The sequence below is a fragment of the Ornithorhynchus anatinus genome, chromosome 8 (assembly GCF_004115215.2).
Source record: "Ornithorhynchus anatinus isolate Pmale09 chromosome 8, mOrnAna1.pri.v4, whole genome shotgun sequence".
NCBI classification, from domain to species: Eukaryota; Metazoa; Chordata; class Mammalia; order Monotremata; family Ornithorhynchidae; genus Ornithorhynchus; species Ornithorhynchus anatinus.
The window spans coordinates 45,526,783-45,545,482 of record NC_041735.1 but is presented as its reverse complement, the minus strand read 5'-3'; the positions used below and the strand labels follow the sequence as shown (position 1 = coordinate 45,545,482).

The 18,700-nt window shown below is 44.8% G+C and overlaps 1 protein-coding gene and 1 long non-coding RNA gene across 7 annotated transcripts; one reads left to right on the top strand and one right to left on the bottom strand.

The window, feature by feature from the left end:
- The first annotated feature begins 20 nt into the window (after positions 1 to 20).
- Positions 21 to 18,494, top strand: NKIRAS1 (NFKB inhibitor interacting Ras like 1). 6 transcript variants are annotated; one of them, XM_029071111.1, is made up of 5 exons: positions 21 to 121; positions 6,873 to 6,940; positions 10,868 to 10,989; positions 16,533 to 16,774; positions 17,829 to 18,494. In XM_029071111.1, the coding sequence occupies exons 1-5, from the start codon at positions 44 to 46 to the stop codon at positions 18,069 to 18,071; spliced, it is 753 nt and encodes a 250-aa protein (XP_028926944.1). In that variant the 5' UTR covers positions 21 to 43; the 3' UTR covers positions 18,072 to 18,494. The 6 variants fall into 6 exon arrangements, with proteins under 6 accessions (XP_028926944.1, XP_028926949.1, XP_028926948.1 ...); XM_029071116.1 differs by lacking the exon at positions 6,873 to 6,940 and having other exon boundaries at positions 105 to 121; XM_029071115.2 differs by lacking the exons at positions 21 to 121; positions 6,873 to 6,940 and adding an exon at positions 8,983 to 9,180.
- Positions 13,706 to 15,994, bottom strand: LOC120638568. Its single transcript, XR_005660277.1, has 2 exons — positions 15,705 to 15,994; positions 13,706 to 13,791 (listed from the first exon to the last, which is right to left on the bottom strand). It is a non-coding gene; the product is annotated as an uncharacterized LOC120638568 (long non-coding RNA).
- Positions 18,495 to 18,700: the final 206 nt, after the last annotated feature.

Genomic DNA, 18,700 nt, shown 5'->3' with positions numbered 1-18,700 from the left:
GCTCCCGCGCATGCGCCGGAGCTGCTGTCGGCCGCTGTCGCGCATGCGCCGGAGCTGCTGTCGGCCGCTGTCGCGATCGTCGGTCGTGACGGCGGGCGTCGGTGGCGCTTCCCCGCCCCAGGTAGGCAGCAGCGGGCTGGGGGGCGGGGGGGGGGAGGGGTTCGGTTGCAGGCAGGCTCAGGGGACGCAGCGCTCTGCACACAGTAGGTGCTCAGCAAATGCCAACGATTGATTGCGCATCTGCTGCACCTTCCTTAGCGCAGCGCTTTGCACATAGTAGGTGCTCAGCAAACGCCATCGATTGATCGTGCCTCTGCTGTCCCGTAGCGCAGCGCTCTGCACACAGTAGGTGCTCGGCAAATGCCATCGATTGATCGTGTCTCTGCTGTCCCTTAGCGCAGCGCTCTGCACACAGTAGGTGCTCAGCAAATGCCGTCGATTGATTGTGTCTCTGCTGTCCCTTAGCGCAGCATTCTGCATACAGTAGGTGCTCAGCAAATGCCATCGATTGTGCCTCTGCTGTCCCTTAGCACAGCGCTCTGCACACAGTAGGTGCTCAGCAAATGCCAACAATTGTGCCTCTGCTGTCCCTTAGCGCAGCGCTCTGCACACAGTAGGTGCTCAGCAAATGCCATCGATTGATCGTGTCTCTGCTGTCCCTTAGCGCAGCGCTCTGCACACAGTAGGTGCTCAGCAAATGCCATCGATTGATTGTGCATCTGCTGTCCCTTAGCGCAGCGCTCTGCACACAGTAGGTGCTCAGCAAATGCCAAACGATTGTGCCTCTGCTGTCCCTTCCTTAGCGCAGCGCTCTACACACAGTAGGTGCTCAGCAAATGCCATCGATTGATCGTGCCTCTGCTGTCCCGTAGCGCAGCGCTCTGCACACAGTAGGTGCTCAGCAAATGCCAACGATTGCGCATCTGCTGCACCTTCCTTAGCGCAGCGCTTTGCACATAGTAGGTGCTCAGCAAATGCCATCGATTGATCGTGCCACTGCTGTCGCGTAGCGCAGCACTCTTTACACAGTAGGTGCTCAGCAAATGCCAACGATTGATTGCGCATCTGCTGCACCTTCCTTAGCGCAGCGCTTTGCACACAGTAGGTGCTCAGCAAATGCCAAACGATTGTGCCTCTGCTGTCCCTTCCTTAGCGCAGCGCTCTGCACACAGTAGGTGCTCAGCAAATGCCATCGATTGATCGTGCCTCTGCTGTCCCTTAGCGCAGCGCTCTGCACACAGTAGGTGCTCAGCAAATGCCGTCGATTGATTGTGTCTCTGCTGTCCCTTAGCGCAGCATTCTGCATACAGTAGGTGCTCAGCAAATGCCATCGATTGTGCCTCTGCTGTCCCTTAGCGCAGCGCTCTGCACACAGTAGGTGCTCAGCAAATGCCATCGATTGATCGTGTCTCTGCTGTCCCTTAGCGCAGCGCTCTGCACACAGTAGGTGCTCAGCAAATGCCATCGATTGATTGTGCATCTGCTGTCCCTTAGCGCAGCGCTCTGCACACAGTAGGTGCTCAGCAAATGCCAAACGATTGTGCCTCTGCTGTCCCTTCCTTAGCGCAGCGCTCTGCACGCAGTAGGTGCTCAGCAAATGCCATCGATTGATCGTGCCTCTGTTGTCCCTTAGCGCAGCGCTCTGCACACAGTAGGTGCTCAGCAAATGCCAACGATTGCGCATCTGCTGCACCTTCCTTAGCGCAGCGCTTTGCACATAGTAGGTGCTCAGCAAATGCCATCGATTGATCGTGCCTCTGCTGTCCCATAGCGCAGCGCTCTGCACACAGTAGGTGCTCGGCAAATGCCATCGATTGATCGTGTCTCTGCTGTCCCTTAGCGCAGCGCTCTGCACAGAGTAGGTGCTCAGCAAATGCCATCGATTGTGCCTCTGCTGTACCTTCCTTAGCGCAGCACTCTGCACACAGTAAGTGCTCAGCAAATACCATTGATTGTGCATCTGCTGTCGCTTAGCGCAGCGCTCTGCACACAGTAGGTCCTCAGCAAATGCCAACAATTGCGCCTCTGCTGTCCCTTCCTTAGCGCAGCGCTCTGCACACAGTAGGTGCTCAACAAATGCCATCGATTGATCGTGTCTCTGCTGTCCCTTAGCGCAGCGCTCTGCACACAGGTGCTCAGCAAATGCCAACGATTGCGCCTCTGCTGTCCCTTCCTTAGCACAGCGCTCTGCACACAGTAAGTGCTCAGCAGATGCCATCGATTGATTGTCTCTCTGCAGTCCCTTAGCGCAGCGCTCTACACACAGTAGGTGCTCAGCAAATGCCATCGATTGACTGTGCCTCTGCTGTACCTTCCTTAGCGCAGCGCTCTGCACACAGTAAGTGCTCAGCAAATACCATCGGTTGTGCATCTGCTGTACCTTAAAGCAGCGCTCTGCACACAGTAGGTGCTCAGCAAATACCGCGGATTGATTGTGCATCCGCTCTGCCTCCCCGAGTGCAGCGATCTGCGCAGTAAGTGCTCAGCAAATGCCAGTGATTGACTGGGCATCTGCTGCACCTTAGCACAGCGCTCTGCACACAGTAAGCGCCCAGTAAATACCACTCATTGATTGTGCATCTGCCGAACCTCCGTTCGTTCAGTTTTCTGCGCAGTAAGTGCTCAGCGAATACCAGATTGCCGGTGCATCTGCTGTATTTTCCTTAGCAGAGCGTTCTGCACACTGTAAGTGCTCAGTATATGCCACGGATCGATTGTGCATCCCCTCTGCCTCCCTGAGTGCAGCCATCTGCACAGTAAGTGCTCAGCAAATACCATTATGCGTCCGCTGAGTCTCCCAAACCCCTTAATGCAGCGCTCTGCACACTGTAGGCACCCAGTAAATTCCACTGATCGATTGTGCATCTGCTGAACGTCCCTCACCGCAGCGCTCTGCACACAGTAAGTGCTCATAAAATACTGTTGATGGATTGTGCATCTGTCGTATCTCCCTTAGCGCAGCGCTCTGCACACAGTAAGTGCTCATAAAATACTGTTGATGGATTGTGCATCTGTCGTATCTCCCTTAGCGCAGCGCTCTGCAACACAGTAAGTGCTCATTAAATACCATTGATGGATTGTACATCTGCTGGTATCTCCCCAACTCCTTAGCGCAGTGCTCTGCAGACAGTTAGCGCTCAGTAAATACCACTGATAGAGTGACCGGTGGGGCCCGGCCCGCAGCACTGCGTTAACAGGAGGCCGAGGGAAGCGGCCGCTCCGGTGACCGGGACGTGCCGGCTTGTTCCCTTCAGAGGGAGAACCGCATTATAAAAAATAATCATATAAATTTATTATAAACAATAAATAATAATAAACGCTGCAAAATTGAGCCCAGAACCAATCCAGTGTGGGGAATATTGTACTGAGAGTTGAAGCGTTTCCAAGAGAGATTAAAAAAAAAAAAATATTGTATTAAGCAGACTAAAAGGACGAGGGTTTTTAAAGAGCCAGAGATCAGGATAGTGGCTTGAAAAGTGTTCCTGACCCAATGCTGTAATTTGCGGGCTCTGGGTCTGCTAATAATTGGGTTAAAATAAAGAGATTTAGGAGTAGAGTGAGCCGGTCCGTAACTCATTTTCTCACCATCGTAGCAATTAGTCTTACAGTTCCTTCCATCCCAGCGGTTTTATTTTACTTGTCGTGTAGACCGATAATAAATAATTTGCATTATAATGATGTTAATAATGTTGGTATTTGTTAAGCGCTTACTATGTGCAGAGCGCTGTTCTAAGCGCTGGGGGAGATACAGGGTAATCAGGATGTCCCACAGGAGGCTCATTGTTAATCCCCATTTTACAGATGAGGTAACTGAGGCACAGTGAAGTGACTTGCCCACAGTCACACAGCTGACAAGTGGCACAGACCGGGTTGTACCGGGATTATACCGTCACGAATTCTTAAATACTGTTCGGGAAACATCTTCACAACCAGCTGAGAAGTCAAATGAATTATCTAGTTCTGAGTCCAGCGAAAACTCTGAAGAGATGGAATATTTGAGTTCAGATTTCAGTCTAGAGTAGTTTAAATGGGCAATCTTTGGCAACGGCGTTCCTCTAAAGTCTTAAATTTCAGTTATTTTGGAATGAGTCTGCTGATGTCGAGGGCAGATATTTGGAAGGGAAGCATAATTTTTACTGTGTATGAGAATACCTCCGATTGCCTTTGAAACATTGAGAAGCAGCTTGGCATGGTGGTTAGATCATGGGCCTGAAAGTCAGAAGGTCATGGGTTCTAATCCTGGCTCCTCCACTTGTCTGCTGTGTGACCTTAGGCACATTTCTCTGTGCCTCAGTTCCCTCATCTGTAAAATGGGGATTGAGACTGTGAGCCCCTCATGGAACAGGGACTGTGTTCAGTTTGATTTATTTGAATCTACCCCAGCAGTTAGTACAGTGCCTGGCATATAGTAAGCGCTTAGAGAAGCAGCGTGGCTCAGTGGAAAGAGCCCGGGCTTGGGAGTCAGAGGTCATGGGTTTGAATCCCGGCTCTGCCATTTGTCGGCTGTGTGACTGTGGGCAGGTCACTTCACTTCTCTGTGTCTCAGTTACCTCATCTGTAAAATGGGGATTAACTGTGAGCCTCACGTGGCATAACCTGCTTACCCTGTATCTACCCCAGTGCTTAGAACAGTGCTCTGCACATAGTAAGCGCCTAACAAATACCAGTGTTATTTGCTTAGCTATCTGGTAGTCATCATTATTAAGTGCCGTCGAGTCATTTCCGATTCATAGCGACTCCATGGATATACTTTCTGCAGAACGTCCTGTCCTCTACCATAATCCGCAGCCTTTGAAATCTGAACTCAAGATATTCCATTTCTTCTGAGTTTCTGCTTGACTCAAAACTAGATATTTCATTTGACTTCTCAGCTGATAGTTAGAACCTCCCAAAAGGGGTTAGCGTTTATTGGATCCTTGAGGTCACGGGAATATTCTTGTAATTGAGGTTTTCATTCTGTAATTGGAAAGGAACAGAGGTGATATACATGGACTACTTAAATTACAGCATGTTCCCTTGTTGCTTGAAAGAGCCAGTTAATGATTTCATATCCATGGTTCTTTTATCCCATGCTTGGAGGTCCTAAAAGTGTATGTCTGTGGCCATAATAATTATGCCATTTACTAAGATTTGTGCTAAGCCCTAGGTAGATCGGACACAATCCTTTAGCATTTAGAACACTTCAGAGCTCCTTACAAAGGTTTAAAAAAGGCACCTTTGGAACGAGCTTCTTTAATATATTCTCCAAGAAGGAATAAAAATTTACTTGCCAATCTCGAAACCACAATTTCCATTATAAACAGCACGTCTTCTAGTTTAATCTGTTTACTGTGATCCTGTGCCATAATTCACAATCCAAAAGTGGCTTTTGGTTATTTTCACAAATCAGTTTTGCTTTTTTCAAATCGAATAGATAAATTTTAGTTACTAACTAAAGTGGGGCTAAATTCATAATTGCCAGCAGGAAATTTAGTAGTCTCAAGTTCCAAATTGGTTTTCTACACATACCTTCTGAAAAACAACTGAAATGAAATATTAAATATCAAGTGCACTCAGGTACCACCCTAGTTTTTCTTAATGTGGGGTTCATCAAAAGCAAAATCTCTCCCTTATTGGAGAAGTGAGTATAGAGAGAAGAGGTTTTTAAGTAGATTTTTTTCGTGGTACTTGTTAAGCACTTAACTGTGTTCCAAGCCTATGCTAAGCTCTGGGGTAGATCAATAAATCAGTGGTATTTATTAAGCACGTACTGATTGCGGGACACCGTTCAAAGCACTTGGGAGAGTACAACACAACAATATAGCAGACACATTCCTTCTCCACAGCTTACAGAGGGGAAGACATTAATATAAGTAAATATATTAATTTATATTAATATAAATAAATTAATTTATTTATATAAATATAAGTAAATATAGTGGGGAAAATAATTGTTCGTCGGATATGAAAAGGGAAGACGTTCCAGGCCAGAGGCAGGACGTGGGCGAAAGGTTGGTGGTGAGATAAATGAGATAATCAGGTTGGATATAGTCCTTGTCCCACAAAGATCCTGCAGTCTTAAATTGGAGGGAGGAGGGATTAAATTTTGTACCTGAGGCACAGAGGAGTTAAGTGACTTGGCCAAGGTCACACAGCAGGCACGTGGCAGAGGCAGAATTAAAACCCACGTCCTCTGACTTCAAGGCCCTTCTATATCCACTAGGCTCATCTGCTTCTCTAGAACACGCTGTTCCTGATGCCATATATTAAGTTTTTCATTCTGTATCTACCAATATAAAAGAAACACTATATGTAAATTGGTGCTTAGTATGGTACCTAGCACATAGTAAGTGCTTAACAAATACCATTTTTTAAAAAGTTTTTTTAACCCGTCACTGATGTATATTATAGCAGATTTATTATATGCAGTAACTCTCATATTTATTTCTCCTCCCAAATCAGCACACCACAGTGAAAATTATTTATCCATCCTGAATATTCATTCATTAATCTAGAATGTGGGGATGCATCTTTAAAGTATTTAAAGATTCTTTCTAGACCTGCTCTGAGGTTAGCCATTAATTTGTTAACAAGGCCCAGAATAATATATCCAGGAATTAATTGTACATTTCAGACCATTCCAGCCTTGTGCTACCAGTGTATCTTTTAATTGAGTTCCTTTATAAACTTGGACAAATACCCCCAAGGCAACTTAAAGTGCCATAGTATGTAGGATCCTGTATTTCCAATTTTTAAAGTAGGTTTTTCCATGAGAATACGAACAAGATACTAGCAATTTTTTCTTTTTTAATACTTTCACGTTTTTATCATTGAATATTTCTGCCAAGCATTGCTCCGTATAATTTATAATGCTGTTCTTTTTTCCTTTTTAGAGATCCTCGTTCCCTGTCATCATCTTCTCCGCTTTTCTCTGTCATCCGTGCCGTTTATTTTTCCGCAGGTATTGTTTATTAGCTCAGCTATAGTTGTGGAAGATACTGTAGAGCTTCTGCCTAATTTATTCTAAGCAGAACGCCCTATAAGGAAAGTTTCACCTGGTCCTGTCAACCTGCTTTTCAGTGCATTTTTCCTATTTCCACATGACACAGATCAGACTTCGTCTGATGTGATTGTATTACATCAACTTCATTGCTTAGCAAGCTCATGTTGTCTTGGCACATAGTGAGCATATATGCCACAATTATTATATTCCACAGTTATTATCCTCTAATAATCATATAGCACATGATCCTCCTAATCATATCCCACAATTATATAATGAGTATGCCACCCAAGTCCGCGTATTTTATCTCATTCAAATGAACAAGACCCCTCCAGGATGATGGTGGAGACGAGAGGATGTTGGGTGGGAGTAGAAGCAGCGTGGCTTAGTGGAAGGAGTATGGGCTGGGGAGTCAGAGGACATGAGTTCTAATCCTGATTGCCAGTTGTCAGCTGTGTGACTTTGGGCAAGTCACTTCACTGCTCTGTGCCTCAGTTACCTCATCTGTAAAATGGGGGTTAAGACTGTGAGCCCCATGAGGGACAACCTGATTACCTTCTATCTACACCAACGCTTAGAACGGTGCTTGGCACATAGAAAGTGCTTAACAAATACCACTGTTATTATTTTTGGAATGGATTGTGGCTTTGGAGACATTTCAGCGGGAGTTGCTTCATCTCCGCTCTCTCTACTCAATTTGTAGTAGAAATGCTCTGGAGATAAGTGAGTCAGTTGATGTTGCCTGTCTATTTTTATGACCTTTTCGTCTTTCACTTTGCTCCATTCCATTTGTCCCTATTGACCCTTGTTCTGTTAATTTATGACCACTTCCCTAACCTGCCAAGATCAAGTCCCATAGAATTGCAGTCATCAAGCCTGATTCTGTGTGTTCAAAGTGTGGGCAGTTTAATTATAAATAGCTGTGGAATGAAGAATGGTTGCGTTCCAGCCGAATTCCATTGGAGAAGGGATCTGGCCCTGTCCAAGGCATTTTGCAGGATATTTCCTGGCATTTCTGTGTCCTCCAGAGGTTCCTAGGTAGGCTCTTCCCTCTCTTTCTGAATTGGATATTTCTGCTTGTGGGTGGGCCTCAGCTCCTTCTCTTCAGCCCATCTTTGCTTCTCTCTCCTTTCTCCTGTGGCTTTGAAGGGAAGAGGAGTGTTTTTGTGGTACACTACCCGCAGCTCCTCCATCCCCTTTTTTAATGGCATTTGTTAGGCACTTATATGTGCCAGATACTGTACTAAGCACTGGGGTAGGTACAGGATAATAAGGTGTGGACACAGTCCCTGTCCCACATAGGAATCACAGTCTTAATCCCCCTTTGACTAAGATTGTTGTGGTCAGGGAATGTGTATTCTAATTCTGTTCTTTCTCTTCCAAGCGCTTAGTCCAGTGCTCTGCACTTAATAAGCACTCAATAAATACCATTGATTTATAGACAAATGGCAGAGCTGGAATTAGAAGTCAGGTCCTCTGACTCCCAGGCCTGTGCGCTTTACATTAGGCCATGATGCTCTTCACTGTTCTTTCCACTGGTTCACTGTCCTCTTTTCTCTGCCTTCTCCTTTAGTACAGTGCTAAACGCTTAGTGTAACGCTTTGTATGCAGTAAGCGCTTAGTAAATACAATCGAAAGATCTTCTCACCAGTCTTCCCCATGAAATCCAGTCTCTGGCTTAGTTCAGGCAGGTATCTGGGGGAGCGATTTGCCGTGTTGTTTTTCTTCTAGGGACGATGCAGGAAAAAAATAAAAAAAACAGCATATTTCAGTTGATACAGAACTACGGATTTCACAAGCAGTGGATCAGGTCCAAAAAACCCCAAACAAAATCCCTGAATCTGCAAGTGGCTAAGGCTTTTGGAGTACCTACTTCAACATTGTCAACAGTTCCTGGGCAGAGGGCAGAGACAGAGAAGGCTGCCCATTTGGGTCCAAATAAGAAATGGGCTTGGGCATGCAGAAATGAAGAATTGGATAAAAAAAAAAGGCACGGCAAGAAGCATTGCAAATGGGAATGGATGATTTCCAGGCATCAATCAAGTGGTTTGCTGCAAAAACACAAAACCCGCAGGAATCTATTTACCCCCAAACTCATCAGCAAGGAAGGATTTCTTGTGGAGACCTTGCAGTCCAGGACAGGGAAGAGGATCCAGCAACAAGAGAAGGTGAAGTTGCACACAGTTGTTGTGTTCCAGGTGTGTCCTTTAAAGGCTTCGTTAAGACGCAGTGTTCTCCCAACATGACCAGCAGCTGCTGACCAATCTGCAAGGTTAGAACCTGAGCCAAGGACTGAACTTGAGCCTGGAATTGAAAAGCCACCCGAAAGGAATGAGATGTATAGTGCACCTAATACTTTAGGTTTTCCATAACTACTGAAGGTAGGAAAGGAAACATGAAAATATTCCATGGAGAATATGCTTTTGGAGACTCTTAAAAAAAGTCAAAGGAATGACCCTTACTGGTCATTTCCTGAAGGAAGCAAGATCAAATGAAAATGTTGATATTGCCAGCCTTTCGAGTGTCGATATTGTTTCTGTATTATTGGAGGCAGAATTTGCTTTATGAGAATATTATCGGAGATTAGTTTTATTTTGCTTAAACCTCTTGTAATGTTGGAATTACTAAAATGCTCAATTAATATTATTGTTGTTGTCAGTGGTGAAGATTGTTTTCAGCAGTAAGAATTCAATTCAGAAGAGGGATGTTGCCAATAAAGATAAAATTGGGAAAATTAAAAACATTGCTTACTATCTCATAGTAATGTCTGATAAAGTAAAGCCTTGATATTGATAGACAGTACTTTCCTTAAATTTGTACTCACGAATTTCATTATAAACATATGTTATATTTGCCTTAATTTCTAGGGAATTTGAATAATAGAAAATGGAAGGGAATCACTTGAATTTATTTCATTTAGTAATTTATTCTTACCCGAAGCACTGTACTAAGTGCTTGGGAGAGTACAACAGAATTAGCAGACACGTTCCCTCCCTGCTCACAGCGAGCTTACAGTCTGGAGGGGGAGACGGACACGAATATGAATAAATAAGTAATTTATAGTGTATAATTTGAAGCCTCTTATCAGTTTGGAAGCAAACTGCTGGGTTCTTTTCTCCTGCCAAGGGTGGGCTCAGGTCCTGCTGTGGTGGTGATGTTGGACAGCCCTCAGGGGATCCTGGAGCTTGCCAGGGTGAGGTGGCACCGGGCCTGGACCCCGGAGTGAACTCCACTGTGCCAGAGCAGAAGTGGAACGTGGTTCTACTCTGGCCCAGTTGTGGCTATGTCTATATTGGCCTCCAAATGCCAAGAGAACCAGCAAGGGGTCTTTTTCTTTAGGACGGACTGACGGTGACTGGTAGGTGCCCTTTTACATTTTTTGGCAGCAGCCATCACAGATGTTCATGCTGGCGTCTTCATTTCTACATGCCCGTAGAGAATTTCATGCTCAGAAACTACATGGCCTAGTGGAAAGAGTACGGGCCTGGGAGTCCAGAGGACCTGGGTTCTAATTCCAGCTCTGACAATTGCGTGCTCTGTGACCTTGGATAAGTCACAACTTCTCTTTGCCTCAGTCTCCTCAACTGTAAAATGGTGATTAAATACCTCTTCTCCCTCAAACTTAGACGGGGAGCCCCATGTAGGACAGGGACTGTGTCCAACCTGATGAACTTGTACTTACCCCATTGCTTAGGGCAGTGTTTAACACATAGTAATCACTTAACAAGTACAGTTAAATAAAAAAGCCCAAATAGAGTAGACAACCTACATCCCGGTCAAGGTTGAGTGGAATGATTGTGTCAGGCTACTATGAACTACCAACGAAAGCACAAATTTTTGAAGCTTTACACTTTGCAGTGGTCTGATACATTTGTGTTTGTGCAGAATTTATTTGCTGACATCCTCCTCGAAGATGGGAAAAGGCTGCAGAGTGGTGGTTTGTGGATTGTTATCCGTCGGAAAAACAGCCATTTTGGAGCAGCTTCTTTATGGCAATCATACCATTGGTAAGGTTGTTTTCCTTGGAATAAAATATCCTTGTGTATGATCTGGAAACCTCGACTGATAATAATAGTGGTAGTTCTTAAACATGCCAATTATTTTACCGAACATCAGTGTAGATAGAAGAGAATTAGGCTGGACCCAGCCCCCTGTCCCACAGGGGGTTCACAGTCCAGTTTGAAGGGAGAAGAGGTGTTTCATCTCCATTTTACAGATGAGAAAACTGGCATAGAGAAGGTAAGTGACTTGCCCAAATGGCAACCAGGATTAGAACCCAGGTCTACTGACTCCCAGGCCTGTGCTCGCTCCACGAGGCCAAGAGGCTTTTCAACGTAGATTGGTGTATGTTAGCTCAAGGGGCAGGTGAGCAGGAAGGCATTGCTAGAAATTATTGGGCAAGGACAAAATAGGGTCTTAGAGACATCCTAGGGTATGAGGCATGATGGAGGATAATAATAATAATGTTGGTATTTGTTAAGCGCTTACTACGTGCAGAGCACTGTTCTAAGTGCTGGGGCAAATACAGGGTCGTCAGGTTGTCCCGCGAGAGGCTCATAGTCTTAATCCCCATCTTACAGATGAGGTAACAGGGACAGAGAAGTAACGTGACTCGCCCAAAGTCACACAGCTGACAGGTGGTGGAGCCGGGATTAGAACCCATGACCTCTGGCTCCTAAGCCCATGCTCTTTCCACTGAGCCAAATGATGGAGATTGGTTGGAAAAATGTTGAATCGCAACAGGGTGCTTGGTGAGAAAAAATTGAGATACACAGACAAATTATGATATCTAATGTTCTGCCCAATTCTCCCTACAAAGTTTTCTTTGAGTTCTTTCTAATAGAAGACACTTGTCGGCTATATTACGATCCAGTTGCCTGAACTGAGTCTTCTTAGGGAAGGCATTCCAAATTTTTTATACAGCAGAGAGCACATCCGTTGACTAGTACTGGTGGCAATTTAGTGACTATTTCAGTGCCTTTTAATGGTTGCATGCTTCACAGGCAGTTTTCATTCATTGCTCCTAACTTCTGCAGATGAGGAATTATTCCTCCTTTGTCAAATGAGAAAACAGAGGCTAGTGGGCCTGCTTAAGATGACAGAAATCGCTGACCCACCACACTACAAAGCTTCCTTTATTATCCTTCTCTCTCTTCCATGCATCTTCCAAAATGGTTGTATTGTGCTTTCCCAAGTGTTTAATACAGTGCTCTGCCTACAGTAAGCACTTATTAAAAACCATTGAGTGGGAGGTTTTTTTCCACCCTGATTCAAGCCTCTGGTGTTACTGCGTCTACAGTTTTGCATCAGCCTCCTTGTTGGTCCTTCCTGCCTTATCTCTCCTGCTCTCCAATCTATCCTACACACTGCTGTGCAGATCATCTTCTTGAACACAAAACTCTCCATTCCTCACAATCCTCAACTCACCCTCCACTGCTTATAAGCAGCAGTGTGCCATAGTGGATAGAGCATGGGCCTGGGAGTCAAAAAGGTCATGGGTCCTAATTCCCGTTCTACCACTTGTCTGCCGTGTGACCTTGGACAAGTCATTTTACTTCTCCCTGCCTCATTTATCTCATCTGTAAAATGGGGATTGAGACTGTGAGCCCTACATGGGACTGGGAACTCTGTCCAACCCGATATGTTTGTATCCACCCCAGCGCTTGGCTGGCACATAGTAAGTGCTTAACAAATACCACAATTATTACTATTACCATTATCAGCTTCAGATTTTTCCCGTCAACTCACCCCACCCCTCTGATTGCTTTTTTTTACCTGCAGTTCCTCTCCTTACCCTCTCTGTTCCGCCCATGCCTATCTTCTGACTGTACCTTACTCTTGACTCTCCTCTCTCACCTCCATCACCCCTCCACTCATACCGTTCTCCAGCCTCCTTCCACAAATCCTACAGACTGCAGCATTCCCATATCCAAAGCCCTTAATGAAATCCCATTCCTCCAACAAGCCTTTCCTGGTTAATTTCCAGCATCCCAAGTAGTAGCTATCCAGTCTCAGCATTTATGTATATGTTTATTCAGTAGCACTCTTGATTGTTTAGCTATAATTAATTAGATGTATTTTTCCCCTTAGAGCATAAGTTGTGGGCAGGGCACTGTTATTACCACCACCATCGTAGGTCTAGGGATTTGTTTGTGCTACTATGGTAATAATAATGGTATTTGTTAAGCACTTACTGTGTGCCAGGCAGTTTTCTAAGCGCTGGAGTGGCTATAAGCAAATAAGATTGGACACAGTCCCTGTCCTGTGGGGCTCACAGTCTCGATACTGTTGTAGGGTTAGGGGTCGGAGGCAGGTCGGGGCAGCTCTGAGGGATCGGGGCGTCCCCCTATCTTGATTCTATTTATCGCTATTGTTCTCGTCTGTCCGTCTCCCCCGATTAGACTGTTAGCCCGTCAAAGGGCAGGGACTGTCTCCATCTGTTACCGATTTGTCCATTCCAAGCGCTTAGTCCGGTGCTCTGCACATAGTAAGCGCTCAGTAAATACTATTGAATGAACATCTCCAACATGAGTCCCGGGGATTCAGACTGTGAGCCTCACGTGGGACAATAAGATTACCCTGTGTCTACCCCAGCGCTCAGAACAGTGCTCTGCACATAGTAAGCACTTAATAAATACCAACATTATTATTATTATCATTAGGGAGCCTAGCTTAGTGTGCACGGAGAAAGCATCCAGATTAGGGTTGTCTGGGCTACCAAACCTGGATCCTGGGACCTCTGCCATCTTCCCAGGTTCCTCTCCCACTGGGTAGCCTTTGACCTCCGGGGGTGTGGAGTAGGTTGGGGCCTGTTGAAGAGAAAAGAAGGAAGAAACATCATATCGGCCGATTGCCTTCCGGGACCTAGATGGTTATTTCAGGCTTGTTGCTCGGAATGGAGGTGACATCTAGTGGTTTTTGCGGGTATGAAGCCTCTATCTTCCCTCTCAATAGCCTTAGCATTAAAAAGGGAGATGGTTTTTAGGGTGCCGGAGGGAAAGGACTCCTGGTTAAGCTCTCTGGACCCAACAGAGATGAGAAGCAGCGTGGCTCAGTGGAAAGAGCCCGGGCTTGGGAGTCAGTGGTCATGGGTTCGCATCCCGGCTCTGCCGCTCGTCAGCAGTGTGGCCGTGGGCAAGTCGCTTCACTTCTCCGGGCCTCAGTGACCTCATCTGGAAAATGGGGATGAAGGCCGTGAGCCTCACGTGGGACAGCCTGATTACCCTCTATCTACCCCAGTGCTTAGAACAGTGCTCTGCACATAGCAAGCGCTTAACAAATACCAACATTATTATTATTATTATGTGTTCTCCTTGACAGAGCTTAAGGCCTGAGGATTCTACCATCCACCCTGGTAGCCAGTCCAGTCTCTGTGAGAGGCTGTTTGTTTCCCGTCAAGTCAGCCTTCAAAACGTCGCTAAAATCCACCCTTTCTTCTCCATCCAAACTGCTACGTCAATCCAAGCACTTATCCTATCCCACCCTGATTACTGTATGAGCTTCCTCGTTAACTTCCCAGCCTCCTGTCTCTCCCCCGCCACTCCAGTTCATACCTCACTCTGCTGCCCTGATCGTTTTTCTACATTCATTCCATCTTTCCCCACTCCTCAGAAACCTTCAGCGGTTGCCCATCCACCTCCGCATCAGAGAGGAGTTCCTTACCATCGGCTTTAAAGCAATCACCTTGCCCCCTCTAACCTCACCTCACTGCTCTCCTATTACAACCTTACCCCACTTCATTCCTCTAGTGCCAACCTACTTACTGTACCTTGACCTCGTCTATCTCGCCACCGACCTCTCACTCGTGTCCTGCCTTTCCTGGAACGCCCTCACTTTTCATATTCGACAATTACTCTCTCCACCTTCAAAATCATATTGAAGGCACATCTCTAAGGGACCTTCCCTGTCTAAGCCCTCATGTGCTCGTCTCCCACTCCGTTCTGCTGTGCCCTGGTTTCCTCCCTTTATTCACCCCTCCTCCTGCCCCATGGCACTTAGGTACCTATCTGTAATTTATATTAATATAACTCTGTCAATATATTTATACTATCTGTCTCTAGACAGCTGGCTTGTTGTGGGTAGGGAATGTGTCTTCCATCTATGTTGCATTGTACTCTCCCAACCGCTTAATAAGTGCTCTGCCCACACTAAGCGGTGAATAAATACCATTTATTGATTGGTCAGTCTTAGGGAAACAGAACTGACAAGTAGCATAAAACCCTGTCAGATAGTTGATGTAAAAATAAATGGAATCTTATTATTAGAGAAGCAGCGTGGCTCAGTGGAAAGAGCACGGGCTTTGGAGTCAGGGGTCATGGGTTCAAATTCCGGCTCTGCCACTTGTCAGCTGGGTGACTGTGGGTGAGTTACTTAACTTCTCTGTGCCTCAGTTACCTCATCTGCAAAATAGGGATTAAGACTATGAGCCCCACGTGGGACAACCTGATTCCCCTGTGTCTACCCCAGCGCTTAGAACAATGCTCTGCACATAGTAAGTGCTTAACAAATACCAACATTATTAACTTTTGAATTTAGATTCATAGTGTATATATTTTACTAGTTTGTCAAATATCCAGGCAGATTTTATTTGAGAGTCTCTGCCTACTTTGCTAGAAGAGTATATTTCTTGAGGGGTGTCTAAAGGTCTTCACAGAGGAAGAATGGCAGTTGTTACGATCAAGATAAGTTTAGTCAGGTAAGTATATTTTTTTTTTGGACTCACCACATTAAAGTCGAGTACGTTATCTCACATCTTAGTGGCTGTAAGTGGACAAGGGGATAAAAAAAAATATTTATATCAATCTCATTTATTTAGTATAGCAAGTTCACATTTAGTCAGTGATTATCCTGGAAGAACTGAAGGAAAAAGAAGTGGTTCTCCACTAAAGTACCATGCGTTCTGTCAGTATGACAGTTCCTGCTGGAGATACGTAAAGAATTTTAGGCAAATGAATAACAGTGATGGTATTTTTAAAGTGAATACTATGTGCCAAGCACTGTTCTAAGCACTAGGGTAGATACAGTCTAATCAAGTTGGACACAGTTCCTGTCCCACGTGGGGCTCAAGGTCTTAATCCCCACTTTACAGATGAGGTGATTGAGGTGCAGAAAAGTGACTTGCCCAATGTCACAGAGCAGACCAGTGAAGGAGCTGGGATTAGAACCCAGGTCCTTCTAACCCCCCAGGCCACGCTGCTTCTCTCTACTAGGTTACACAGCTTCTTCCCAACTAAAAATTGGGCATCTCACAGAGCCCTGACTGCTTTGGAGAAGTTAAATATGCCCCTCACGTCATATCTGTGGGTTTATAGGAAGGAATGAGAGGTATGATGATATTCTCCCAGACAAATCATCCTATTTGGTGAGAGAGTTGAGAGGCATCAATTTAGTTGCTGAGATGGTCTGAACAAGTATATTCCACTTCAGATGGGCAGCCCAGTAATCATAGTTTGAAAGCAGCACTTCATGGATTAGCATACTTTTAAAAATGAAGTTCAACTTGTTATTTAAGCCAGTTTAGCATGGAATGAAAAAAGTTTTTCTTGAACAGGTATAGAAGAGAGTGAAACAACGGAAGATGTATATATGGCTTCAGTCGAAACCGATCGAGGAGTAAAGGAACAATTAAGACTTTACGACACAAAGGGTCTTCAAGAGGGAATGGAGCTGCCGAAGCACTATTTTTCCTTTGCGGATGGTTTTGTTCTTGTCTACAGTGTAAATAATCTTGAGTCCTTTCAGAGAGTGGAGCTTCTTAAGAAGGAAATTGACAAGTTCAGAGACAAAAAGGAGGTAAAGAATGGCAACAGTCCATCTACTAAAAATGAGTTATGTTCTTCCACAGTTTTTAATTTTGAGAACTTTCATGAAGGAAATATTTATTTTTCTTACAAGTAGGACGGTTTGAACCACTCGCCAGCTCAGTGCCAGGGAGTAGATTTCCTGTTGTGGGTTTTCTAACCCAAACCTTTTCTTTTCTTAAAAACCCTCTGTTTAGAGATTCTACAGCCTCCCTTGCTGTTATATGTGATTGTTTTCACTTGACAGTCAAGTTCTTCCTAATAACTAAACTTTCCTGTTTGAACCCATTTTGTTTGGTCCTCTCTGCACATAGAGTTGCAAGGTTCCCCCCTGCCCTGCCTTTAGCTTTCCCTTCTCCAGACTAAATTCAATTTCATTAACTTTTTGATGTTTGTAAATCTCAGTCCCAGAGAGCTCCCAGGTGGGTACAGGCACCCTCCTGGGTCCCTAATTTCAGGTGAAGGGAGGGGGAGGCAGCTACTGCAGGACTGCAGCCCAGGGACCTTTCTGGGCTGGATTCAGTTGCGGGGTCTTAGGGTGTGATGCGAATGGACAAGGCCCAGGCCAGGAAAATCCAACCTGGGATCTTGGCCCTCACAGTTTTTTCCACTGGCTCCACTGGAGAAATATCTTACCCCATCGTTACTGGCGCCTCGCATGTAAGGTTTTTTCCTCCCTTTTTGGTGAGGAACCCTATATAATATCTTTTGAGAGATGGGGAATAAGCTTGCTGTACACAGAGTAGAACAGTAATAGTGGTGTTTGCTGTCTTTCCAAACTAGAAGTAACTGAGGCATTTCATTCCACCCCCTCCCCCCGCACTGTTTATTCAGTATCTGATTGCATATTCATTTCTAGGAAAATTTTCAGCGATTAAGGAATTTATAACTAAGTATAAAAATTAGTTTTTTGGTTATTTTTTATTTCATTTACCCATGCTTTTCCATTTGCCTTTAGCTGGTGTAATCAATAATAGATATATAGGCACTATAAATTTATAGTTAAAAAGTATAACTACTTATATGTATTTTCTGTTTTTTTCCAGGTAGCAATTGTTGTCCTAGGGAACAAAATTGACCTCTCCGAACAAAGGCAAGTGGATGCTGAAGTGGCACAACAATGGGCAAAAAGTGAAAAAGTGAGACTGTGGGAGGTAACTGTAACTGATCGAAAAACCCTAATTGAACCGTTCACTTTACTAGCCAGTAAACTTTCCCAGCCCCAGAGCAAATCAACATTTCCCTTGCCTGGGAGGAAAAGCAAAGGCAATGCCACCTCTGAGACCTAAGAATCATTTAAATGGTTCTCCCACAAAACAAATAGCTTGCCCCTGCTTCAGCAGTATTTATTTATATTTTCACCCCCACCCTTGTCTGTGAAAAACAAATGTGAATGATAAGCTGTTGCCCACCCCTTCATAATAAACAGAAAAATACTAATCATATTTTAACTTCACTTGGAAGGGTTTGACTGACTTGAATGGAACTGATAAGATTTAATGTATGAAGGTTAGTGAGGGGTAGGGATGAAGAGACTTTCCACCTTAGGCAGCATTATAGTGTATAGTTAGTGAATTTGTGCTATTATGTGCAATCTTGGCCAACATATTTAAAATACTGCACGGCAGTGGTTCTATTGTAACGATGTTGCTCTTCTGTTCAAAACAATGATAATATAGTGCTATAAAATAAAGTAATGGTTGTGCTCAGAATTTACTGTTTTACTATATTTACTGCGCCTTTGTTTCACAGAGATTGTAGCTGGTTTTTGCGAACAGGGCTGGTCCTTGAGATTTGCCTGTGGGGTAAAGGCATGCACGGGGGCCAAGTGAGGGACTCCAAAGATCAGTGATGCAATCTTACTGTCAGTGCTTTCTTTCTCAGAAAATGTAAATGAAATATTTTATTTGCAGACTTG